Source organism: Salvelinus namaycush, chromosome 2 (assembly GCF_016432855.1).
Source record: "Salvelinus namaycush isolate Seneca chromosome 2, SaNama_1.0, whole genome shotgun sequence".
Lineage (NCBI taxonomy): Eukaryota > Metazoa > Chordata > Actinopteri > Salmoniformes > Salmonidae > Salvelinus > Salvelinus namaycush.
In genome coordinates this window covers 19,280,018-19,307,621 of record NC_052308.1, presented here as the reverse complement: position 1 = coordinate 19,307,621, position 27,604 = coordinate 19,280,018, and the positions used below count along the sequence as shown (strand labels likewise).

Below are 27,604 nucleotides of genomic sequence, written 5' to 3'. Positions count from 1 at the left end.
GAGTATACAAAACATTAGGAACACCTGCTCGTTCCATGACTGAACAGATTAATCCAGGTGAAAGCTATGATCCCTTATTGATGTCACTTGTTAAATCCACTTCAGTCAATGTAGATGAAGGGGAGGAGACAGGTTAAAGAAGGATTTTTAAGCCGTGAGACAATTAAGACATGGATTGTGTATGTGTACCATTCAGTGGCTGAATGGTCAAGAGAAAAGATTTAAGTGCCTTTGAAAGAGGTATGGTAGTAGGTGCCAGGCACACTGGTTTGTGTCAAGAACTGCAACACTGCTGGGTTTTTCATGCTCAACAGTTTCCCGTCTGTATCAAGAATGGTCCACCACCCAAAGGACAACTGTGGGAAGCATTGGAGTCAACATGGGCCAGCATCCCTGTGGAACGCTTTTGACACCTTGTAGAGTCCATGCCCTGACAAATTGAGGCTGTTCTGAGGGCAAAAGGGGAGGGTGTGCAACTCAATATTAAGAAGGTGTTCCTAATGTTTGGTATACTCAGTGTATAATACAGATATATGCCATTTAACAGACACTTTAATCCAAAGCGATTTACAGTCATGCGTGCATACATTTTACGTATAGGTAGTGCTGGGAATATAACCTACTATCCTGGTGTTGCAAACGCCATGCTCTACCAACTAAGCTACAGAGGACTTCCTACACCCACACACGCAGGCACACACATCGCATCGTACCTGTGTGGCCTCCAGGATAAAGTCGTGGATGATGATCTGCTCTTCGTTAGAAAGGCATAGTCTGTCTTTGCTGATGAGCGTGACAGTGAAGGCCTCACAGTTCATGGCCTCCTCTCGGCTTGGCCAGTACACAAACTCATCCTCCGCCTAAAGACACAGCCAAACCAAAACAAGGATGAAAATAATAGGGAAAAGGGAGAAGGGGAAAGGGTGAGAAAGAAGGGAGGGAAAATGAGAAATACAAGGAAGGGGAGTGTGAGACATTGTAGTTTAGTATAAGAACTGACAGTTCATATTGAGCAAAGGACTAGCCCTAAAACAAAAACATCAAAATGTTAAAGCAACTGGAGTATGAGTGCAGAAGTGCCACTACTCAGTGTGTGAAATCATAGATATATAGACAGAGTTAGTTAGAGAGGCGACTGGTATGGGCAGCAGGTAGAGAGGTAAGCCAGCAACCGGAGAATTGCCAGTTCGAATCCCAGGTCCGACAGGAAAAATCTGAAGGGAAATGAGCTGGCAACCGGAGGGTTGCTGGTATCAAATCCTAGAGGACATTGCATGCTATCGTTCCACTGAAAAAGGAACTTAACACCCCCACAGCAACAGGTTCCTGGGTGCCCAGTGTGGCAGCCCCCTGCATTGCTTCAAAACCTGTATATGTACCATGCCTTCAGAAAGTATTCACACTCGTTGACTATTTCCACATTTTATTGTGTAACAGCCTGAATTTAAAATGGATTACATTGAGATTTTTGTCACTGGCCTATACACAATACAAAACATCAAAGTGGAATTATGTTTTTCAAAATTTGTACAAATGTATTAAAATATAAAAAACTGAAATGTCTTGAGTCAATAAGTATTCAACCCCTTTGTTATGGCAAGCCTAAATAAGTTCAGGAGTAAAAGTTTGCTTAACAAGTCACATAATAAGTTGCATGGATTCACTCTGTGTGCAATAATAGTGTTTCATATGATTTTTGAATGACTACCTCATCTCTGTACCCCACACACATACAATTATCTGTAAGGTCCCTCAGTCGAGCAGTGAATTTCAAACACAGATTCAACCACAAAGACCATGGAGGTTTTCCAATGCCTCGCAAAGAAGGGCACCTATTGGTGGATGGGTAAAAAAAAAAAAAAACACAGCATTGAATATCCCTTATTAATTCCATCTTGGATGATGTATCATCACACAAAGTAACAGGTGTCCTTCCTAACTCAGTTGCTTGAGATTAAGAAAACTGCTTTGGGATTTCACCATGAGGCCAATGGTGACTTCAAAATAGTTAAGAGTTTAATGGCTGTGATAGGAAAAAACTGAGGATGGATCAACAACATTGTAATTACTCCACAATACTAACCTAATTGACAGAGTGAAAAGCCCGTACAGAATAAAAATATTCCAAAACATGCATCCTGTTTGCAACAAGGCGCTAAAGTAATACTGCAAAAAATGTGGTAAAGCAATTAACTTTTTGTCCTGAATACAAAGTGTTATGTTTTGGGCAAATCCAATACAACACATTACTGAGTACCACTGTCCATATTTCAAGCATACTGGTAGCTGCATCATGTTATGGGTATGCTTGTAATCGTTAAGGACTGGGAGTTTTTCAGGATAAAAAAATTATGGTGCGAAGCACAGGCAGCACAAAATGTTAGCAAGGCTGAAAACTGTTGTTCTGATTAAAGAAGCAATAAAACTGGCCTCCTTTAGACTAGTTGAGTATCTGAAGCATCAGCATTTTTGGGTTCGATTACAGGCTCAAAATGGCCAGAAACAAATTACTTTCTTCTGAAACTCATCAGTCTATTCTTGTTTTGAGAAATAATGGCTATTCCATGCGAGAAATATCGAAGAAACTGAAGATCTCGTACAACGCTGTGTACTACTCCCTTCACAGAACAGCGCAAACTGGCTCTAACCAGAATAGAAAGAGAAGTGGGAGGCCCCGGTGCACAACTGAGCAAGAGGACAAGTACATTTGAGTGTCTAGTTTGAGAAACAGATGCCTCACAAGTCCTCAACTGGCAGCTTCATTAAATAGTACCCGCAAAACACCAGTTTCAACTTCAACAGTGAAGAGGCGACTCCGGGATGCTGGCCTTCTAGGCAGAGTTCCTCTGTCCAGTGTCTGTGTTCTTTAACCCATCTTAATCTTTTCTTTCAACTCTGCCTAGAAGGCCAGCATCCCGGAGTCGCCTCCTCACTGTTGATATTGAGACTGGTGTTTGCGGGTACTATTTAATAAAGCTGCCAGTTGAGGACAGGACAAAAATTAAATCAATTTTGTATTCAGGCTGTAGCACAACAAAATGTGTAATAAGTCAACGGGTATGAATACTTTCTGAAGGCACTGTATGAATGTGTGTTTTTTGGCGGGGTCGGGTTAAAAGTGGTTGTCAAATTTCGTTTGGACCTTGTGTGCAATTGACCAATAAAGTGATCTTAATCTTGATCTTAATCTTAATAAGACATATGGCTGAGTGGAGCGACTGATACAGCTGCTGTCACCTTCAGTATTCATCTCAATTCCTCTCACCCCCAAACGAGTGGCTTCCTGTGTGAACACTGGGCCAAGGCTGGGAGAGACTAAGCTTAGTGTGCTAAGACAGCCCTTTAATAGACCAGAGATAAGGCTGAAGCCAACAACACTTGGTGGTGGTGTGTGTGTGCATGTACTGTATGTGTGTGTGTGCCTGCATGCTTGCACAGGCATGTGCATTTGTTCATGTGCGTATGTGCATGCGTGTGAGAGACCCACCAGCCCCTGGTTGTCCGGCAGCATGACAATGATCTGTGCATTGTGGTCCCAGATCATCCTCCAGAAGTCTTTAGTGGTGTGGGGCAGAGGATGCTGGGTAATGATGAACTCATTGCTCCTGTAGTAGCCCTGTGGTGTCACAACAGAGGTCAAGGGTCCAAGCAAGGGTTGTGTTGTGGTTACACACAAAGATGAAAATAAGCCTGTGTGTGTCAGATGAAACCTGCCACAGCAGTAGACTACCACTGCTCAAAACACCTTAGATCTAGCAGCCTACCTTTTTATGTCCCGACACAAACCTAGGATTCACATAGGTCAACAACAAATCTAAGTCTATTCCTTTCAGTTGATAGCAATGAACAATGTCTATGAGACAAAGGGATCTTATATCATAATATTCCTTAGCTCAGTTGGTCCAGCCGGGTGTGTGACAGGGACAGTGAATGATTGACAGAGGAGGGACAGGAGGTGGTACTCACCATTATGTAAGACGCGTTAATGTAATCTGTGCCTTTCATGCCGGGTAAAGGTGCCAACCCCACCCTCGCTCGCTCCGCTGCCATAGAGAAAGAGAGATCCAATCAAGGCACAGTGATCATAGAGCTAAGTAGCAAACATGTTCTTATTGGTTTACAAAGCAGAGTGTGTCATTTTTATGAAAGCAGCCACAGCATAATCACTTAAAAGAACTATAGTATGAGCATGGACCATAAACAACTGGTTATGTAACTAACTACTGTAGATGAATGATTTCCTGTGACCATGAATAGAGCCTAAGGTTATCAGAAACAGGAAACTGTGGAAAGCAGCAGTCTAGACGGGAGCCAATACGAAATCTGAATATCGCTGTCAGGTGGTGCATGGATAATATAATTTGACTTACAGGGTACTACCGAGGAGTTGCGGTTCTTCTCTTTGTTGCACTCCTTCTGAGCACTGAAGCACTCCACAAACCTGGCGTTACACTGAGTCACCAACTGCAACAAGAGAGAAGGTGAGAGGGCAAGAAAGAGGGACAGACGGGTGGATGAAAGTGGGGGAGGAAGAAAGACAGAGAGAAAGAGGTTAGATAACAATGATACAATACACCAGAGTATCTGATAAAGACACATGCTTCCCTTGATCATTCATACCCTCCCTACTCTGTCATTTAAACAAACTCTCATGGCCTGCAGTACTCTCCGTAGAGTCACTGACCTCAGGAGTTCTGACACTAACCACTCTACTGTTATGGCCCTGAACATGGGGTTCAGAACATAGCTAGTAGTCTAAACGTGTGTTTATAATACAGCCCAACCATGTACTGCTTCCCATCAACACCGACTTACAACAGTTAATTAAATTATAGTCAAGTCTCAGATCAAATTCTGCTGACTGAAAAAAGTGTTTGCTCATCTTTATATTGCAGATAACACTCATGCCAAATTGCATGTCACAAAAAGACAAACACTGCTTAATTCTTTGTAGAGCAGAATTTAACACAGACTTTTTTTGGGGCTCTGAAAAACAAAATAAATATTCTCTCCAAAAAATTATTAACTTCAAATCCAGCCTTGAGGCTAATTGCATTAAAATCCCAATGGCTGCCATTGTTTCGCAAGAGCACGCTCAATCTCGCCCAACCCTGGGCTAAATCAAATACACCGTGGAGGAGAATAATGAAAGCCAATTACGTTGTGAGCTTGTCATCAAACCAGGCAACAACCCAGACCCCCCACCATTATAGGAAAGTGCGCATCTCCCTGGAAACAAGCAGTGAGTGGGGTTAGTCAAAGGGGGCACCCGAGGAAGATAAGTACTCTTCCCCCAAATGTATTTCCATTCAAATTACGATCACTTCTCCAGTAGTGGGCCCTGAGGGAGATTAATCACAAATTTGTGATGCTGAGGGACGTCTTTAAGGAGACAGACAGGACCCTGAAGTCCCTGCTCTGGGAAAACATGGGAACGATGGAGAGCTGAGAGAAGAGAGAGGATAGAGGGAGAGTGGGGTACAGAGAGAGAGAGAGAGAAAAAAAAGAGGTACAGAGAGAGAAAGAAAGGTAAGGAGAGAAAGAGAGAGAGAGCGAGAGAGACAGAGACAGAGAGATGCAGAGAAAAGATGTTTGAGAGAGGAGCATGATAGGCAGATAGAGAAAGAGATCTAGGGGAATGAGTGTTCAGTAAGACTGAGAAGGAGGTGCTCTGACCTTAAACTGTTTCTCCAGCCGTGTCTTGCCGCCCACCCCAGGCGTAAGGATACTGTTGACATAGCTGTGCAGCTGGCTGGACAACACCTCCGTCTCCTTCCCCATGATGGCCTCAATCAACGCATCATGAATGAAGATATACTGCTCCTATAGGCCAAGCAGGACAGAAAGAGAGAACACCAGTCAGACATGCAGACAAAGTGGCAGTGCAGCTCTTTTTAGAGCAGATAAATTATGACAATGACCATGGTCCCCTTGGTCCCGGACAACAGTGGCTGTGTGATGCATGCCTTTCCTATATTTACAAAGAGGGACATGGACAGACTTAAACACAGCTGCATTAGACAGATAAGAAAGACGGAAGTTTAACGTTATGCTCTACTGTAGCTGTCGACTAGCTGCAGGGAGTTTGATCATTCGGGACTTTACAGCAGATGTGCAAGTGAATAGAATGGCACATGGTGATTATGGAATGAGTCACTCAAGATGTTCATACACACTCAAACACACACACACACACACACAACCCACCTCTGTTTGTACCAGGTAGTTGCGCTGGGTCCGGATGTGTTTGAGGAAGCCCAGGACGTTGACTGTGCTTTTGTCCTTGATCTGCTGCAGCATGCTGTCTATGACGATGTAGGTCCCTGTCCGGCCCACACCCGCACTGCACACACACAAGAACACACAACTTGGATATTCATACAGGGTTTCATATTGGCATTTAGGTCTTCAGGAATATGGACAAAGAGGTCCATGACAGCAGCAGACTAATTCATCTTCTAACTCAGCTGTCAAACCCAGTCCATGTATGCTGCATTCATTTTCTCCTCTAACTGGTTCTTAATCGATCAATTCATGTCATTGACTGGCCAGAGTCCAGACACGTCATTTTCCAGATCTAAACCAGTTGCTGATGAATGACGTTCAAGGACTGAAGTTGGGGAGAGCAGCTCTAATGCATCCAAGCCCTCCTGGAGAAGTCATACAGTACAAACTCCTATAAAACATGCCTTAACGTCACCTCTGACCCTTAACAGGGGCTATTTCTACCTCATAGGTGGACTTCCCTCTCCTCATGTCAAGGTCCTGTGTGTATCATTAAAATAAATCCATGTTCAGCAGGAGAGAAGCCAGTCGGCAGCACTGAGAGAAGGTCCACCCAGGTCACTGTGTCCACCCAGGACACAGTAATAAGCTTGGCTAGAGGACCTGTGGTGTGTGTGTCTGGCAAAGCTGTATAGTTGAGTGTGTAGACACAGCAGGTCCTGCCTGTGAAGGGTCATTATCGAACAGCACAGGACAGATGACATTGGAGACCATTACTCTCATTACCGAGGAGGGAACTTTCACTGGACAATTACAGTCCATTTCCCTGCCTTAAACACATGCTTAGCTAGCCACAGCTGGGATTCCTTTCTCTCAGGTAACAAAGGAAGTGCAGAGTAGCTGTAGGGAAAATTATAGTGTATATTTCAGACTGCAGTGCATATTACACTCTAAAAATTAAATTAGGGGTTCAACTGGAGTTCTAAGATCCTCAAAGAACCTTAGGGTTCTTGGCAATGAAAAACAGCCCCAAAAAGGTTCTTCAAATAACTTCTTAGGAGGTGGGGTTCATCGAGGAACCCCCATCGTTGCTGGAATTCTTCGGGGAACTTCGCAATTGCAAGTGAAAACGCTCGTGCCAAGTTTAACAGTTAAAAGGGTAATGTTAAGTTGGGTTGATGTTTGGCTCTGAATATGTATCGAAATAATTGATATAATAATATCAAATACTAATGAATAACGAAGACAATTATGGTCGTCTATGAATATCTTCCATAACGTTAGCTGTCACGTTAGTTCAGATTAATTAACATAAATATTAGAAAGCCGGGTTTGACTGTTGGCGTTGTATGAGCTACAGTACAGTTACGTTAGCTAGCTAACGTAATGTCCTAAGTATGCAGAACTAGGTTTGTATTATTTCCTGAACTATATTCTGTCCCATATATTGCATATCACTTCCATAAAGCCAACATGGTTTTACACTCATTAACGTACGTTTCCAATCTAGAGCAGTTCTCACTTTTGTGAGAATGAACTAGCTAATGTTAGCTTCGTTGACACTCACTAACTAATTAACTAAGGACGGACGGTGACCTGGCCAGACGAGATGTTGCAATGAACTTAATCGGTCAGTGGAGGGCTTCCTCTTTATATAGCCTGCTACAGCATGCAATAATATTATGAACTCACAAGGGGGCATAACATTACATATACAATACTATCCCATTTTGGAAATGGAGGGAAATTAATAACTTAGATGGTAGATATAGATGGGATTCAAATGCATGATGGTATTAATACAGTGACTAGACCTCTTTTGTATAAATGCATGCCCTTCAGAATCCAAACACAGTATTGCCACGCAGAAAAAAGTCAGCCTGATAAAATATTGAACAATTTGTATACAAAGATAGCTTGGAATGTGATATTAGGCCTGTTTGGCAGTACTTTTACTGTATGGCTGTACTGTATTGGTTAGTGCTTTCTCTAATATGTTCTTCTATTTTGCATTCAATTGTATGTCGATGCCATTTATCTTTCAATATTTATTTAATATATACACTACCGTTCAAAAGTTTGGGGTCACTTAGAAATGGCCTTGAAAGAAAAGCACATTTTCTGTCCATTAAAATAACATCAAATTGATCAGAAATACAGTGTAGACATTGATAATGTTGTAAATGACTATTGTAGCTGGAAACGGCAGATTCTTTATGGAATATCTACATAGGCATACAGAGGCCAATTATCAGCAACCAAGAACAGCTGCATTTGAAGTGTACATTTAACCTACATAGCAGTCAATACAAACTGAAATCTATTAGCATACAAATGTCGGCAAAGAACTTTTCAGATCTTCTCAGAAATTAATAATCAAGTCCATGAAATGGATATAGACAAAAAGATAATTCAAGGACTAGCAGAGATAGAGAGGCGAGGCAGGGGTGAGGACATCATCCTGCTATTTCGACAGTTCCTGGAGGACAATACAGAAGAGGCACACAGGGGTATTTGCTGTTATTCCTTCCCTTTCTATAATGTATTTTGCAATAAAATTAGCAAGTGTAGTAAGATCATTGCTTTACTAGGACTCGAGACCACAGCAGCGATCCTGCTCTTGCCCTACCTCTTCAATGAGGACCCGAGTGGCCTTTATGGCCGTGACAAGGTATGCCTATGCTCAAATAATCTGTTTCTTCATAAACATGTGTGCATGCTTATATAAAACTACAGCTGAACATTTGTTATGTTCTTTGTTAATTGTATGTGTATTAATCTTTTCTTACTTATGGTGACACAGATTTCACCACTCCCCACTCCTTTACTGCACATCGGTGGGAATCCAATTCACCATGAGAGTGAAATCACCCTGGTATTTGATGGGGGGAACACCCACACCCTAGAGGACGTCCCCATGGGACTTGGGGCTCTGCTAGGGCTGTATTTTTTTATTTTCAGTTAAATTTCCCAAAAATGTCAGAAAAACACTAATGTTCTTAAAGTTACTGTGTTCTGGGGATAAGAGAAGTCGGGGTGAAGTTACCAGGGCCAGTCATAAAGATGGCAAACTCCCTAACATAACTAAGTGGTTGTTGGGCAAGCGGTTGTTGGACACACACACACACACGCAAAAAAAAACTGTATTTAGTATCAAGTCTACAATATTGTTAGTTTACCTATGATTCATTTTTAATGTATGTTGTTTTTATTGTACATCATTATTTAATTAAAAAAATGTAATGAAATGAAATGTCTGCAGACATTTTTTTTAGATGTTTTGTTTGGTAAATTGTTTTGTAAATATTAATTCACATTTGTGGTGCCACTAAATAAACAATGTATTATTTAAATCAATATTGTCAATATTGTTATTATTAAAATATTTTTTTTATAATGGAGGGAGGGAGGACAGGGAGTTAAAAAAATTAACCCCAAAAGGTTCTTCGAATAACCTTTTTCAAGGGTTCTTAAAATAACTTCTAGGGTTTCCCCCACAGTTTCAATTTGAAGAACCCCTAAAGGATACTCCAGGAACCTTTACTCTTTAGAGTGCATGGTTCTATGCCAGGTCACTCACAGCACTGCATGTATATATATATATATATATATATATATATATATATATATATATATATATATATATATACAGTATGTAAGAATAAGAAAAGTAACAAATAATTAAAGAGCAGCAGTAAAATAACAATAGCGAGGCTATATACAGGGGGTACCGGTACAGAGTCAATGCGCGGGGGCACCGGTTAGTCGAGGTAATATGTACATGTAGGTAGCGTTATTAAAGTGACTATGCATAGATAATAACAGAGAGTAGTAGCAGTGTAAAAGGCGGGGAATGCAAATAGTCTGGGTCGCTATTTGATTAGATATTCAGGAGTCTTATGGCTTGGGGGTAGAAGCTGTTTAGAAGCCTCTTGGACCTAGATTTGACACTCCGGTACCGCTTGCCATGCGGTAGCAGAGAGAACAGTCTATGACTAGGGTGGCTGGAGTCTTTGACAATTTTTAGGGCCTTCCTCTGACACCGCCTGGTATAGAGGTCCTGGATGGCAGTAAGCTTGGCCCCAGTGATGCACTGGGCCGTACACACTACCCTCTGTAGTGCCTTGCGGTCGGAGGCCGGGCTGTTGCCATACCAGGCGATGCAATCGTTCAGGAGGCTCTCAATGGTGCAGCTGTAGAACCTTTTGAGGATCTGAGGACCCATGCCAAATCTTTTGTCGTCCGGAACAGCTGATGCTCTCATGCATGTTTCAGTGTTACTTGCCTCGAAACGATCATAGAAGTAATTTAGCTCATCTGGTAGGCTCGTGTCACTGGGCAGCTCTCGGCTGTGCTTCCCTTTGTAGTCTGTAAAAGTTTGCAATAGTTTGCCACATCCGACGAGCGTCGGAGCCTGTGTAGTACGATTCGATCTTAGTCCAGTATTGACGCTTTGCCTGTTTGATGGTTCGTCGGAGGGCATAGCGGGATTTCTTATAAGCTTCCGGGTTAGAGTCCCGCTCCCTGAAAGCGGCAGCTCTACCATTTAGCTCAGTGCGGATGTTGTCTGTAATCCATGGCTTCTGGTTGGGGTATGTACGTATAGTCACTGTGGGGACGACGTCATCGATGCACTTTTTGATAAAGCCAGTGACTGATGTGGTGTACTCCACAATGCCATCGGAGGAATCCCGGAACATATTCCAGTTTGTGCTAGCAAAACAGTCCTGTAGCTTAGCATCTACTTCATCTGACCACTTTTTTTTATCACTGGTGCTTCCTGTTTTAATTTTTGCTTGTCAGCAGGAATCAGGAAGACAGAATTATGGTCAGATTTGCCAAATGGAGGGCGAGGGAGAGCTTCGTATGTGTATCTGTGTGTGGAGTAAAGGTGGTCTAGAGTTTTTTTCCCTCTAGTTGCACATTTAACATGCTGGTGGAAATTTGGTAAAACAGATTTAAGTTCCCTGCATTAAAGTCCCCGGCCACTAGGAGCGCCGCCTCTGGATGAGCATTTTCCTGTTTGCTTATGGCGGTATACAGCTCATTGAGTGTGTCTTAGTGCCAGCATCGGTCTGCGGTGGTATGTAGATAGCTACGAAAAATACAGATGAAAACTCTCTAGGTAGACAGTGTGGTCTACAACTTATCATGAGATACTCTACCTCAGGCGAGCAAAATCTTGAGACTTCCTTAGATATCGTGCACCAGCTGCTGTTTACAAATATACATAGACCGCCACCCCTTGTCTTACCAAAGGCTGCTGTTCTATCCTGCCGATACAGTGTAAAACCGGCCATCTGTATTTTGTGAATGTTGTCGTTCAGCCACAATTCGGTGAAACATAAGATATACATTTTTTAATGTCCTGTTAGTAGTTTAATCTTGCTCGTAGGTCATCAATTTTATTTTCCAATATTTGCCAATAGAACAGATGGCAGTGGGAGTTTACTCGATCACCTACAAATTCTCAGAAGGCAGCCCGTACTCCGCCCCCTTTTTCTCCATCTTCTCTTCACACAAATGACAAGGATTTTGGCCTGTTACCGGGAAAGCAGTATATCCTTCACGTCGGACTCGTTAAAGGAAAAAGCTTCTACCAGTTCGTGGTGAGTAATCACTGTTCCGATGTCCAGAAGTTATTTTCCGTCATAAGACACGGTCGCAGCAACATTATGTACAAAATAAGTAACAAAAATGTGTTACAAACAACTCAAAAAATAAATAAAAATAATAATAATCATACCCATTTATTGGCCGAAACACTTATGTATCAAGCTTTGACACCACAACAGATGCTTCACTGGTGAAAATAAATAATAAACTAAACTACAGTAAATCATGAAACTGTCTAATATTGACTATTTTTGGGGGCTCATTAGTTCTCATAATCTTTATTTTTGCCTTTTGTTCTTCCTCTCATGCATGATACATTTTTGAATACACAGTTTGCAAAATGTGCACCCCTTCTAATTTAGTAAGTCTTCCCCCATATGAACCCCTGAGCAGCACAGTGACAGAGACAATACCTGCAGTGGACCAGCATAGGGCCCATCTCCGGGGTCTGGGTGGCAGCGGACCTCCTGACGAAGGTGAGCACGGGCAGAGTGTACTCAGGGACGCCCATGTCAGGCCACTGGGTATAGTGGTATTGCACCACCGTTCTTTCACTCTGACACCCCTTAGTGTTCCCTTTCTGACCCTTGGAAAGAGGGAGGGAGGAAGAGGGAGGAGGGAGATAGAGAGAAAACACATTGATTAGTATCTTTCTACATAATAAGAAGCAGATGAGATATCATGTTAGTCACTTTTCAATAACACTGAGACCAGTAGAACAGGATCACTTCAGAAGACAGGTATGGAGACCATTAACACTGTAGACCAATAACACTGTAGACCAATAACACTGAGACCAATAACACTGCAGACCTATAACACTGCAGACCTATAACACTGCAGACCTATAACACTGCAGACCTATAACACTGCAGACCTATTCCACTGCAGACCTATAACACTGTCACTGACCTTTTTTACTTTTGTGTTGCGCACAGTGAAGCGTCGTAGCGTGTAGCAGGCGTGCACTTTGGTGCTCTTTAGCGTGACCACGATGTTCCCATATTCCTCTGTGTTCTCTGTGGGCCAGTACTGATCACATTTTCTCTGCAGAGACACACCACACCGGGTTAGGGAGTCTTGTTTCAATGAATCACAAAAAACAAAAGGTTATTATATGATTACTAAAAGGATCTATTGAATTGTAGTGTATATACCCTTCCTTTCTCCACGAGGTTGGTGATCATGACGATGATACCAGTGTTCTGTTCCCACACCATCCTCCAGAAGTCCTCGAAGGTGGACTTGAGAGGGCCCTGGGCCGCGATGTATGCCTTGGGCTTGTTATAGCCCTACCATACACAGGGAACAAGGTGAGAGACCATGAACAAAACCTACACAATATTCAAAGACATTGTCATGCTTGTACAATACGTAACACATATTGTACACACACGCCTACAATACACAGTACAAAAAACTCATTCTTACAAATACATACTCACACGACCAGACGGCCCAAAATAGATACCCCAATCAACACTCACATCTACGTAATTGGCATTGATATAGTCACTGTGTTTGGTGTCCTTCCCAGCTAAAGGCCGTAGCTTCACCCGACTGTGGTCGTCTGGAGGAGAGACAGGAACAGTTAGCTCTGTGTGTGTGTGTGCGCGCGCGCGCGTGCGTGCGCGTCTCACATTCCCCACACTACATATTCTGTTAGCTCTGAAGACACCAGTAGCCTAGATGATGAGAGCTGTACTCTTACAAGCAGGATCTGTATGACATGAAGCATCAGTGCAGTGGTGTGACAGCCTGTCATGCTCCTGTATTGTGATGTGTGGTGTGCACTACTCACAGGCCACGATGTTGATGTATCTGTTCTTGTGCTTGTTGTCTGGATGGTTGGAGTGCTCCGACGTGATCTTCATGTCCACCGTGCATCGCTGCACCTCCTGTGGGGGAGAGAGAGACACACACCAAGGGTAACATTTTGGAACGAAGTGAAAAGAGAGATTTTGACAGTTATAGAGGCATTTCTGGTAACATCTAAGCAATTTTTTTGCTGTCAGATGCGGTCGACAAAGTGACAGACACAGGGCAGCTGTCTCCCTCCCTCTATTTCTCTCTCTCTCTCTTCCTCGCTCTCTCTCTGAGCAGAAGTTGACACGCTCTCTCCAGGGTTGGGCTCAATTCAAATCAAAGGGCAGTCAGTTCAGGAAGTGATAAATAGCTTCTACTTTTCAGTTTATTGAGAAGTCATTGAAAATAAATGCCCTTTTTCTATTATTGAATTGTCGTTTCAGTTTACTTTCTGAATAGACTGCCTTCAATTCGATTTGAGTCCAACTCTGGCTCTCTCCCCTTAAGTGCTGTCACACACTAAGCTAACCATCACGCAATCTTCCCAAACCTCCGCTGCTCTCACAACATCATTCCACCCCCAATGGAACCATAAAGTATGCCATCCATTGAGAAGTTTCATGTATCACTTTTATCAACCGTACTTTAAAGCCACGGCAGAAAACATGCCAAATATGCTTGCATTCTTTGTGTGTCTCGATACAATCATGAAACCAGAGAACACATGCCCATTCTACTCTATCAATCAGTGTAGTCTCATAGCAACCAGTACATAGTCAATGTTTTATGACCAACCAACAACAGTTATCTGGCCTTCTAGCAACACGAATTATGACCAACCAACAACAGTTATCTGGCCTTCTAGCAAAACTCTCTCCATGGTACAAACAGGAATACTAATTTATTCTGGGCACAGCAGAACAATTCAGAACCCTCATACAAGTCGGATATATATATATATATATATATATATATATATATATATATATATATATATATATATCCGACTTGTATGAGGGTTCTGAATTATATATATATATATATATATATATATATATATATATATATATATATATATATATATATATATGTGGGAAGGGTGACTGTGGAGGTGGGGTGTACATGGGTAAGAACACTTGGGGACAGTGAGACTGGGTACATACTGACTGTAAAGCCACTGGCTGATGTGACCACCAGATGGCTTATACATACACCACACACACGCCTGCACACACACGCTTACACACACACACACACGCTTACACACACACACACACACACACACACACACACACACACACACACACACACACACACACACACACACACACACACACACACACACACACACACACACACACACACACACACACACAGCTGCCCACTGGCTCCAATTACAGTGTGTATGCCAAGGAGAGTAGTGGCATTACAGAATGAGATCCTAAAAATGAGCAGATCTCCAGCTAACACCAGGGAGAATTCAACCATGGTGGACATATGTAGACATTAGAATGACAAGAAGGTATTTATAAATCACCCCAGAACCCTGTCTGTCTATATGGTGTGAAGGGCATCAGGGTACAGATAGTTATTTCCCTGGAATTACAGTAGTAAATCTATGAGACATGACGCAAATGGACATTTAGCCACCAAGATCGAAGTCATGTCATGTAACTAACATATCCTCTGAATATTTCACTATATTCTCCCTGTAACTCTATCTGTATGCAGCATGCATTCTAGCCTTCTTCTCCCCCTGCCCCAAAGATTCCCATTGCACAGTGCCCAGCAATCCAAGCCCAGCCAAACCCATTCCCCAGCCTCTCCCCCTGTCTTTACGCACCCTACCCACGTCTCCCTGGGGCCTGTCGGGACAAAGCCACTTGTCAGGGCCCGAGGATGCTCCACCCAAAGGGGTTTCGCTCCGCTGCCTTCCCCCTTTCTCCTGCCTCCTTTCTGGGGCAGAATAAAGAGATGTGGAGTGCAAGGAGCACTCCATTCACTCAGGAGAGGGGCCCCCCTTAAACCTTAAACCACTTCCAAGTGTCCATCACACTGGCCTGGACAACAAGCGGGTGGTGGTGGGGGAGTGGCAGTTTTGCTAGCCCCATGAAGAAACTCATTAGCAGGGCCCAGTGTTGGACTGCTCCCCCATCCTTCTTCTGGGGAGAGGGTCACTAAGAAATACTGAGAGGTTTGCTAACGGCTGAGAAAGTAAGGGTGGGAGTAGGTGAAGGGAGGGAGAAAGAGGGCAGCAGAGTGGGTTTCTCAAACTACAGCGATAGAAATAGGAGAGGTATTTACAGCACATATATCTGTTAGCATGTGATCAAAATCCCCCACAAAATAAGTTGTAGGATCACTGACTGAGCCCTCAGATATATTTTACTCAGAATGAAACTTGAAAACCATGGCTGTCCTAAGGGCTATCACCCAGGCACAAAGCATTACTGATCTTACATCCTCTGTGTCTGATCCACATACAACACAAGGTAAATATTGGTTTAGTAAGGCAGTGTAGTGGACATGTGACAGGTTTCCAGCCTGATCTGCTCTCTCGCTCTCAGTCAGCCGGCCCAGTCAGGAGACACATGTCTAAATCAGCTAACAGACCTCTCGTACATCATCTGCTCCAAGACCATTAGCAGCACTATGGAAACCTTAAATGCCCCCCACACACACAAGCATGCACGCACACACATGCTGCCCTCACTCACATGGCAAACCAAACACGACACAGGAACATGGAAAGTCAATCAGTGGTTAGAGCTAGGTCACCTGGCTAACTCTGACTCTAACCCACCTGGCTGGGATGCTATGCTAGTCCAACTCCAGCCAGTCTATCGTGGGGTTAAGAGTTAAGACTGCTATATTACAGCAACAAAGAGAGCAGTTCTTTACCTCAAAGTCCTCTGAGAAGCCATGCTGGTTGTTGGAATAGAGCTCTGAGATGTGTTTGATGAACTGCTTGACAGGGATGGCCTCCATGTCATCTGGAAGGGAGACCATAGAATTAGACACTTAGTCAAAAACACACAGTCATACAGACAAACAGTTTGAGTTCGGTACACACTTGTGTCTAGGGAAGACATGGGGCAATGTACCAGAGGAACTGACGTATATATACGTACTCAAGACATCAACATGTTTAATGTACAGTACAATGCATGTACAAAACATCTCTACACTATAACTCCACACGATCTCTAAAAACCTGTAATACCTGTTGAATATGTGTCTTAAAAAGACAGAGTGATGTAACACATGCAGGGAAGCAGCAGGAAGCTACAGGAGGAGAGAGGTGAGAGATTGCTTTTCCACTCTATCACAATCCCATGTTCAATATTTCACCAAGACAAAAAGCATGTGTTATTCATGTCCATCAGCTTATGTTTTATATAGGTGAAGTAAGTTCACAGCTTTCATCTCAAGCAGAGTCATTAATGATTCACAGTTTCAATCTGGTCCTGGTTTTATCCACAGAAGGGGGTAAAGATAGCAAAAGGGAGAAGAGTGTGATGGTGGAGAGTGATGAGAGGGACAGATCTCATCTTGGTGGATGTTCTGTCCTAACTGTGCCTGTGGGAACCACTCTAAACGCTCATTTAGTGAGACATACGGAGAGCTGGGCTGAACAAACGCTTCATCCACAGGGGAAATCACACACTCAAACAAGTGTACGAATGCCTACTGTACGCACGTCACACATACTTACAAACATACACTTACTCGCACGCACACGCGCACAAATACACACACACACAATGAATGTTTCATAGAGCCAACTTAAGGGAAATGGCAGCTTGTACTTTTACATCTTTGCCCAAATGATAATGGTACTTCATAGGACATGCTGTTAACTACAGTGCCTGTTGAAAGCACCCAAATCCTTCTATTTACCCCTTCTTCTCATTAAATATTAACGCATACAAGGCAGAGAGGAATATTTATGCATACAAATGCCACTAATCATATGCCTATGGTAAACACAGCATATGGAGATACAAGGATGAGTTTCAAATTGTCAAACAGCTTCATGAAAAATGTATTAGACATAATTGGCTTTGAAAATGATTGTTGGAAATACACTGGAGTAATATACTGTGGTGTGTGGTATGTCTCTGGTAGTTAGGTGTGTGGGGTGTTTTTCTTGTGGTCGTTTTCATAAGGTTTCAAATCCCCAGAGAGAGAGAGGGGGGGGGTGTCAGTTGAGACAATTAGCGCTGTGAGAAGCAGGCTTGTCATTATGGTCACATATGGCTCTCCCCTCACTGCTGCTCGTTCTCCTATAGGTCTCTACAGCCCCACTGGGCCTAAGAACTCTCTGCCTTAGATGCCCTATACACACTGAGTCATGGCAACACAGTATGATTCAGTCCACTGTTTTCACAGCTCTATCTGAGCGGAATCAACTAGTAATCTTTAGCTCCATTATTTCACAAATTAATCTATTTTAAAGGCCCAGTGCAGTCAAAAACGTGATTTACGTTATTTTAAATGTGTTTTATGTATATTTCCACACCAAGTTTTTGCGCACACCCCTCTGGAAACCTCTTTCTCAAAGCCACTTATCTGGATCAGGTTCTGCGCATGTGTTATTTTATGCAACAACAAAAAAAAATGCCGTAGCTGCTGCTCACACTCCACCTCCATTCACATTTCTCTCTTTACTCCCCCTCTTCTGAACCATGATGATGTAGCCTATGTCTCTGCCTCATATTTCTGGACAGCTGAAATAAAAACCATGCGGCGATTTGAACTAACATTCAAGGCCATTATGAAGGCTACAACCTTCTCTGTCTGTTATTGCAACTGCACGGATATTGCAACTGCACAAACAGAATGCAGTCCCTACACATTGCATTGGAGCAAAAACAATCAGCATTTTGATGTAGGCTAATCTTTATAGTTGCTGCAATATCGTAGCCATTACACAGAGTTGCTGAAAAATAATACTACTACTTTGACTGACTGCCTGCCTGTCTGCCTCCTGCTCAGCCAATGTTTACAATGATGAAAAATAACATTAAATGGCTAATTAGACTGCGTCTGTGTCTTGTTTGTGTTTGATATGCTGCCTAGATAGCTGCATGTAACTCCTCACTTGAGTTTTGCATTGGGGCAAAAAACTATTTGCGAGTTTATACAAACATGTTGATCATGTCTTTAGTGTACAACATGTAAATAGCTGCATGTAGCCTAACTTCCCTCCTTAAAAAAGGACATTAAATCGTGTTTATCCTTAACAGCCTATTGAGGCTTGGAATGCAATAGTTGGAACACGTCGACCGTGTACTTTGTCTACAACATGAAGTGTGTAGGCTACACCAGACAAAGGCGTTCATCGTTGATGTAAGCGACAGCAGAGCACTGAGCAGCAGCTACGTAAAAATAAATCTTCGTATTGTTTGCCATGGTAAATCGGGAGTCCAGAAAATCCGGAACCACAGTGTCACACCCTGACCTTAGAGATCCTTTTTACGTCTCTATTTGGTTTGGTCAGGGTGTGATTTGGGGTGGGTATTCTATGTTCTTTAGTTCTATTATTTCTATTTCTATGTTTTGGCCGGGTAGGGTTCTCAATCAGGGACAGCTGTCTATCGTTGTCTCTGATTGAGAACCATACTTAGGTATCCCTTTTTCCCACCTGTCTTTGTGGGAGGTTGACTTTGTTTGTGGCGCATAGCCCTTTAGCTTCACGGTTGTTTTGGATTGTTTATTGTTTTTGTCGGCGTCTTATAAATAAAGGAATATGTATGCTCACCATGCTGCACCTTGGTCTACTTCTGTTGACGGCCGTGACACACAGCCTCTCCATTTAGTGTAAGAGCGCCTGAAATGTAAGCCTGTTTTGGTGTGATGGAGTTTTGGCCTTCCATGGTGACATCACCATGCAGTAAATTAGTTAATAGACCGATAAGAGAGTTCCAAACCTCTCTGCCAATAACAGCTAGTTTTCCACTTCCCACTCAGACCACTCCCAGACAGTCCTAGTACAATTCTTGCTCATTTCTTTTTGACCAGTTTAATTGAAAACAATCACAGTTAGGTACTTAATTGTTAACCAGAAATGATTTGATATTCAGATAAAAATGGCTGCATTGGACCTTTAACAAAAAGTATGCCTATTTCAGTCCTCCAAACCTATGATCAAGATAGATAACAACCTTCAAACAACACTCCAATCAACATTAGGCTATTCTAGAAACATTGTCTTACATCATAGTCAATATGTAAATGATAATCACTGAGGGGCTATGCGTTCTATGGAAAATAATGAATGACGTGGAGGTCAGGAGTTGCATTATTGTCCATAGAACGCATAGAGCCCCGAATTGATTATCCCTTTATACCATGGCTATAATTTAACACAGCTAGAAATGTGTTCATTTTCCAGTATAAATGTGTTCAACATCCATTGAAGTAGCTAGCAAGTTACTAGATAGAGACTGTAGTTGCCTTGGTAACCAAACAAACAGACTTGCTAGTTGAGCTAACCAAACCATTCATCCTAGCTTGTTATTATGAACATCGAATTCAACAATGCCAATAATGTTTTCAATTTGAATTTTGCTTTCAGAAGCAGCTCAAACATTGAAAATGTAAGAATGAACGATAGCCACTGAATTTTACGATGCAAATATACTGTGGCTTGAAGGGCACCAGAATACCCTTCAAGCAAATCAGAAAGAAGTATTTAACAATGCCATGGTATAAAGTCTCATAAGCCACAAACCTTTTGATATCTGGTTAGGAGTTACAATCTGCTGGGGAGAATGTAGAGTACTGAAGTCAGTTCTCAAAGTTAACGGCCTTTTAAGGAGGAGGAGGAGAGATGTCGAATGGGGCCCACTTTATAAGCCTTCCCTGTCCCTGTGCTGGGAAGTGCTGCGCCATTGGTTTAAATAGGCACATCAGACACAGCTCTCTGTGCCAAGGTCCATTGTGAAGGACACTTAGTCAGTCCAAATGGATTTGGATGCTGGGGAAAATCTTGTATGTGAGGGGAGATGTTAGATATGGAAGATTGGGTCTTTGAGGGCCAATCTCCATGCCTTTAATGTTTGATCCACTGGCTCGAAAGAGTGAGAGAGAGATCCAGCCCTCCTCTACCCCCCCACCCCTTCCACCCTCCTTTAACATGGTGCATTTGGGCTGAACCAGTAAGCACAGAGCACAAAACCAATGCCGACAGGGAACTCTCATAAATCGTGTTAAACCCTACAGTAACACTAGTGAGTGCAAACACCCACCTGTTCACACACATCACAGGATTATGACGGAATAGTGTGTTCTAGCAAAACAACACCAGCTAAGGGTATCTCTTGGAACACTAATCTTGTAAATACTGATCACACACATGCACCCCAACAAACCACCCACCTGAGGCCACTGGCACCTTCATCGCCAAGCAACAGCCCATTGAAACCATGGCTGAGTGAGTCCTGTCTCACAGAGTCAGGCTCTCCCTCCCAAGTGTTTTAACACTTGAACAGCATTCACAGATGATAACACTGGTGGTCAAACATCAATGTAGGCTGCTAATGCAATGACTCAGACCTTGATCTCACATGAGATCTTCATGGAAAAATCAATGTGTGTATGGATTTTCCCATCTGAAGAGTGGTTAAAGTAATCAGGGGAAGTAAAATGTTCAATATTAAGTGTGAGAGACATCTCAGCTCTCCTCCCCTTTAGTAATTTAAACACTTTTCAAGATCATCTCTAGGAATAATCTAATGTCGATTTCGGTGTTGAAATGTATGCCTGTGTATCTATAATGCATGTCGGGGTCTGCTGCTGGTGGCAAAAATAACTTCCCTTTGGGGATCAATAATGTCTAATCAATAAAATGGAATGACAGGTTACTGTCCAGTACATGAAACTCAATGCACACACTATAAATCAAGTACAGCTCCTTTAGAAAAACAACATCTTTGAATGAACTGTTTGTTTACTCTTCAACAGAGCACACAGAGGTGGATGGATAATGAAGTGGTCTCATGTGAGGAGAAAGGTCATATGGTGTCTACTGTATGTGTGTGATGTATCTGTACAGATTGTACATGATTGGTACCTATAGGGTTCCAGTGGAAACAGAGAGGAGCAGACATATGGAACAAGACTATTCCCCTTGACCCTGACTGTGAATTATTACATTGACCACAGACAGAAAGTGAACATTTGGTAAACTTCAGAGAAAAGGTGCCATTTTGCTGCAATCAACTCACCCATTCCTGACAAGGATTTTATCCTCCTTCTGGGGTACTATGGGGCCAAAGCGATGCTCTGATTGGTGCTTACCTGGGATGGGGATGACAGGGATGCTGTCATTGGGCACCACTCTGGGAGAACTACTGTCCTCCACGTAGAAATGAGCCGTCTGAAAACACCTCCTGAGAGCGAGAGAGAGAGAGAGAGAGAGAGAGAGAGAGAGAGAGAGTCAGTCAGTGGCACATTAGCCCTGAGAATAATGTATCAGCGCTGTCATCAGCAATGCCACAGGTGACAATCTCCCCCAAAGTAAACACAGATGGCACTGGAGACACGTGACAGGATCAAGGTGTCCTTTGAACTCCTCCAGAGAAGGCAAACATTAGCATAAACACGCAGTCCCCACCACAGACTCTCACAGCTCACACATCGTCAGAGTTAACAGTCACATAAACACTATGAGGATCAGAATCCATTTGTTTTCAGTTCGAGCTATGAAGCAGAGACATACTGTATGTCTGTGGCTAGCCAAATAATGGACTAAAGCCTAACATTACTCCTTATAGTCCAAGGACCTTACATGTTCTATTTAGAGGGCGAAGACCAAACAGCCAAATACTCCATCTGAAAGTACATTGATTCTCAATTGCAGTACGGATCTAGAAACAAAAATACCTCTACTTTCATATCATATCAAAATTATTTCACAAATGCAAAATACATGCTTACTGTACACAGTTTTAACAGGTTTTAACACAGTTGCAGCCAACAGTGTTTTTCAGTGTCAACACATTTGTGGTGTCCGTCTTCTGTTTACACACAGGTGTTCGGAGACACAGATAGCTAATTAGCACACGTATGGACTACCTGTGCTAATTAGCTTTCTGCGTCTCCAAACACCTGTGTGTAAACGGAAGATGGACACCACAAATGTGTCTTCCGTCTGTTTTCCGTAAACAAGCACTGTAACATGGACATATGGCCGTGTGGGAACCCTAACCCTGTAAAGGTGTGTATCAATTGTATATATTTGTATTATTTCTCGCTGATATGAAAGATATGGTCCTTATGCTTCCAAAATCGTACCGCAAGTGATTCGTGTTCATGTTCAGACCGAGCATCGGGACTCTTAACAAAAGTCCCCTGTACAGAAGACGCCTTCGTCCAATAACTCTTATGTGTAATGTAATGGAATGGAGAGTCATGATCAAGGGCTAGTCTGTGGCCAAACAAAGATCAAGAGGGCAAAGAACACATAGACACAGCTGCAAGCGCAGGCTATGTAAAGCTCAAAGGAAGTGTGTCTGAAAAGACAGCCAGCTCTGGACTAAGCACATACCTTTAGGGAAGTGTACCGTAATAAACATATTATACTATACGCTTCATCAAAGAGCTCTCCTCTAAGAGAGATTAAAGCTACAATATGGAAACAACATTAACAGTCAAAACCTGTTCCTCTATTTAAAATTCTCAAAGTAAAAGAAAAACTAGAATTGCTTATTTCTTTCACCACAATGACAGCACTCCAGACAATAAGCCTGTCATGAACTTCAAGCCTTAAAAAGAGGATATAGGTGAGAAAGGGAAGGGAGATAAATCCTCTCCATAAGAGAGAGGCGGATATCTGAGCTTGAGCAAGAGGCTACCAAATAGAGAGTAAAATTACTGAGTGAGTGGAAATGTATATATGTGAGTGTGTGGTCCTACTCCTACCTGTATTTTATGCAGAGTAGATTGCAGAAACTGGTCATCCTAGAGAGATGAGAGAAGAGCGGAGGAGAAGAGAGACAGAACAGCCTTAGCAGGCAGCGTCTGCATGCTGCTACTGAACCAGACCAGCAGACGGAGAGAGGGAGGAGAAGAGAGGAGAAGTAGAGGTAGGAGAGCAGGGAGAGGGAGGACTCCCCTGTCCTCTCTGCACTAACAAGCCAGAGGAGCAGTGACCTGTCACTCACATGTCTAGTAACAGCTCCTGGATCATTCTCCAGTAATTATCATATGTTTAGAGTCAGGCTCAAGGTTGGTTGACCTGATCTCAGACCAGTAATTACTCACGGGTGGCTTACTGTCTACGGGCAGCCAATGTGATCCCGATGGGGGAGGGGTTACAGGGCAACATGGGGGTTGAGCCCTGAGCCCGAGCTCTGCTACGCAATAGGATTAGAATTACCCAACCCTCTCACGCCTTCAACACCTGCTACTGCCCAGGAGACCTCGAGCTCAACCACCACCTGTTTGTCTGTCTCTCTCTCTGTGTGTGTGTGTGTGTGTGTGTGTGTGTGTGTGTGTGTGTGTGTGTGTGTGTGTGTGTGTGTGTGTGTGTGTGTGTGTGTGTGTGCGCGTGTGAATGAATATTCTACTGTGACAGATCCCCTGGGGCTACAGTGTCTGGGGGGGCTGTCACCATCCAGACGACATCTCTGTAACACCAGGAACTTTATCTCTGGCACACACAGACAGACAGACAGATACAAACACAGACAAACACAGACAGACAGACAGACAGACAGACAGACAGACAGACAGACAGACAGACAGACAGACAGACAGACAGAGACAGACAGACAGACAGACAGACAGACAGACAGACAGACAGACAGTCAGAGACACACACACACCCTGTCGTCTGTTTCACAGGACACACTAAGGCTAGGAGGGCTAAACTGAGTCTAAATGGTAGTTTAATTCAAACAGCCAGCCTAATCTTCCCTAGCCTGTTGCTGCAGCCATGATCTCTGCCATTTTCTCTCCCCAGAGGCCCCCTACAGGCCTTAGGGGGTGCTGCACTTCCATTAGCCTCTGTGACAGAGAGCTATGAAAACTGTGGGTAAAGGTTGCCCTCTAGGCACAGATCTATGAGCAGCTTACCCTCCTGAAATCCTACAAACTTTACAATTAGGGTGGAGACATCAAAATGACCTGAGATCAGTATCTAGGGGCAGCTTCCTCCTGCTCTGCTGGGTCTCAGTGAGGGGCTAATTATCTGGTCGTGGCTGCTGACCTTTAAGGAGCCGGGGGTGGTGAGAACCAGAGAGGTCACAGCCCTCACTCAGACGAAAACAGCTCTTTGAACCCAGGCTGGCATTAAACGCCTGTTTGAAGTGCTATGATGGATGCACTTTGATGATAAAGGCCTGAGGACTAAAATGCTCTCTTCAGCATCATAGGAAACATATAAATCTTACAGTAAGAGATATTGGCAGGAAACTAGTGCTCATAACCTCAATGCTTTCTTGGTGATGCTGTTTGTGTGACAATATTTACAAATGGGTGAGTATCTATGTATGTAAACAAGCTAGTTGTTGAATGAATAAAAATGTGCATGCCCTCCACTACTTTGGCAGATGCAAAACCCTCTGTGATATATCTCCGTGTCATTGTCTCCCAGTGGGTGCTTGGTGTGTGTGTATGTTCTCACTCCTAACCCCCCATGTCTGAGTCCTGATTTTCGCACGAGTGGAGCTAGGAAGTGACACAGATGGCCGGTCATGCCCCTGGGCCTTAACCCATGAAGGGGCTGGGGCAAGGAGGGCAGGGGGCTACTATAGGGCACTGGGGCTGATGGGGATAGCAGGGACCATAGCCAGCTTAACTTTTTTAATGTTTCACTATTTTTATTTTTATGAAATTCCCTGAGGAGGATGGTCCTCCCCTTCCTCCTCTGAGGAGCCTCCACTTCCTAGCTCCACTCCTGCACTAATACACGGAGAGACCACAGAGGTTAGTCAGGTGGGTGATTGAATTAGCACTGGAGTGTAGAAATCTCACAACGTCTGTTGACCAGCACTGTGTGTAGCAGTGGAGGCTCCTCAGAGGAGGAAGGGGAGGACCATCCTCCTCAGGGAATTTCATAAAAATAAAAATAGTGAAACATAAAAAAAGTTATCCTTCTTAGATAAAGATATACTACATATAATCACATCACCAAATAATGTATTAAAACAAACTGTTTTGCAATGAAGGTCTAGAGTAGACTTGGTGTAGCCGGAGAACAGCTAGCTTCTCTCCTCCTCTGGGTACATTGACTTCAATACAAAACCTAGGAAGCTCATGGTTCTCAACCACTTCCATAGACTTACACAGTAATTATGACAACTTCCAGAGGACATCCTCCAACATATCAGAGCTCTTGAGGCATGAACAGACATGCTATTATTATACCTTTATTTCAACAAGGAACACAGACTGAAACCGAGGTCTCTTTTACAGCTGGGCCCTGCGTATACATGTTTACACATACAGTTTAGGTACAATGATTAAGAAACTAAACATGACAAACAAAACGATCACAGATAACACAAAAAATACAGCAGCAGATTACATTTACACATAAATTATTCCCCTAACAGCACAAGAACTTACATTACCCGAAACAGTTACAAGCAATACAAAAATAAAAATCCTCCAATAAATATTTAAAATGGGCAAGGGGGACAAGAGTCTCAAGTTTAAGTTTAGTCTGCAGGCTATTCCATAAGCAAGGAGCGTAACAGGAAAAGGCAGCCATACCCAACTCTGTGGAAATCGCATGGGCCTCAAGTGTAATCCATGTTGAGACCTGGTTTTAGGAATTCTAATTCTAATATTGATGAGTGATGATAAATAAGAAGGTAGTTTATTCAGAAGTGCTTTATAGACAAACACGAGAGCATGTTGTTCTGGTCTCACGGACAGCGAAGTCCAACCCACATTTTGATATAAAACACAGTGGTGAGTTCTGTAGTTAGCACCTGTAATAAACCTAAGTGTGTAATGATAAGTAGCATCCAGCGATTTAAGTGTTGATGCCGTAGAATGCATGTAAATAATATCCCCATAATCTATATCAGACATAAAAGTAGCTTGCACAATTTGTCTTCTATTTGTAGCGGACAAACATGTACTGTTTCTATAGAGGAAGCCTAGCTTGATTTTTAGCCGTTTACAAAGTTCGTCAATATGCATTTTAAAAGACAGTTCATCATCCAACCATATCCCTAAGTATTTATATGCAGATACCTGATTAATTCGAGAACCATCTAAGCTCCTAAGTGCAAGTGTATTTCAACCAACTTTTTGAACCAATTAAAAATCATAAAATGTGTTTTCTTTGCATTTAAAACAAGTTTCAGCTGTATAAAATACCCTTGTAATATCTTCAAATGCTTGGTCAGCCGTTGAAGCGATAGAGTACATGACAGTGTCATCAGCATATAAATGAATTTGAAACTTTTTTATCTCATCACCGATATTGTTTATGTAGAGAGTGAAAAGTAATAGAACCTTGTGGGACCCCTTGAACCAACTCCAATGGCTCTGACTGGAAGCCGTCGACTCTAACAGCCCGACTTCTATCCTTTAGATAGTCATGAAACCAACGACAGACATCCAACCCCAGTCCTATTGACGACAGCTTACCCAAAAGTATCGCATGGTCATTCAGGGTTTTTTAAGTAGGCTAAACTAGCTAGCTGCATTCGCTAGCTAAGTTAGTGAAAGTGAAAGTAAAATATATATATATGGTACCTGTCAACAGTTTGGACACATCTACTCATTCAAGGGTTTTTCTTTATTTGTAGGACATCAAAACTATGAAATAACACATATGAAATCATGTAGTAACCCACATTTTTTAAAGAAATATATATATAATATATATAATAATAATATATAAATATAAAATATATGTTATATTTGAGATTCTTCAAAGTAGCCACCCTTTGCCTCGATGCCAGCTTTGCACACTATTGCCATTCTCTCAACC

General features: G+C 42.7%; 1 protein-coding gene across 1 annotated transcript in view; it reads right to left on the bottom strand.

Annotated features, from left to right (window-relative positions):
- Window positions 1-27,604, bottom strand: part of LOC120059822 (receptor-type tyrosine-protein phosphatase gamma-like) — a 329,292-nt gene that overhangs the window by 4,645 nt on the left and 297,043 nt on the right. The window contains exons 15-27 of the mRNA XM_039008877.1: window positions 21,952-22,043; window positions 16,549-16,640; window positions 13,643-13,739; window positions 13,329-13,411; window positions 12,999-13,133; window positions 12,754-12,888; window positions 12,255-12,427; window positions 6,208-6,343; window positions 5,677-5,823; window positions 4,371-4,464; window positions 3,967-4,043; window positions 3,488-3,616; window positions 714-860 (exon numbers count right to left, since the gene is read on the bottom strand). Of these exons, the coding sequence (XP_038864805.1) occupies window positions 714-860; window positions 3,488-3,616; window positions 3,967-4,043; window positions 4,371-4,464; window positions 5,677-5,823; window positions 6,208-6,343; window positions 12,255-12,427; window positions 12,754-12,888; window positions 12,999-13,133; window positions 13,329-13,411; window positions 13,643-13,739; window positions 16,549-16,640; window positions 21,952-22,043 (1,537 nt within the window). The remainder of the gene's footprint in view (window positions 1-713; window positions 861-3,487; window positions 3,617-3,966; window positions 4,044-4,370; window positions 4,465-5,676; window positions 5,824-6,207; window positions 6,344-12,254; window positions 12,428-12,753; window positions 12,889-12,998; window positions 13,134-13,328; window positions 13,412-13,642; window positions 13,740-16,548; window positions 16,641-21,951; window positions 22,044-27,604) is intronic.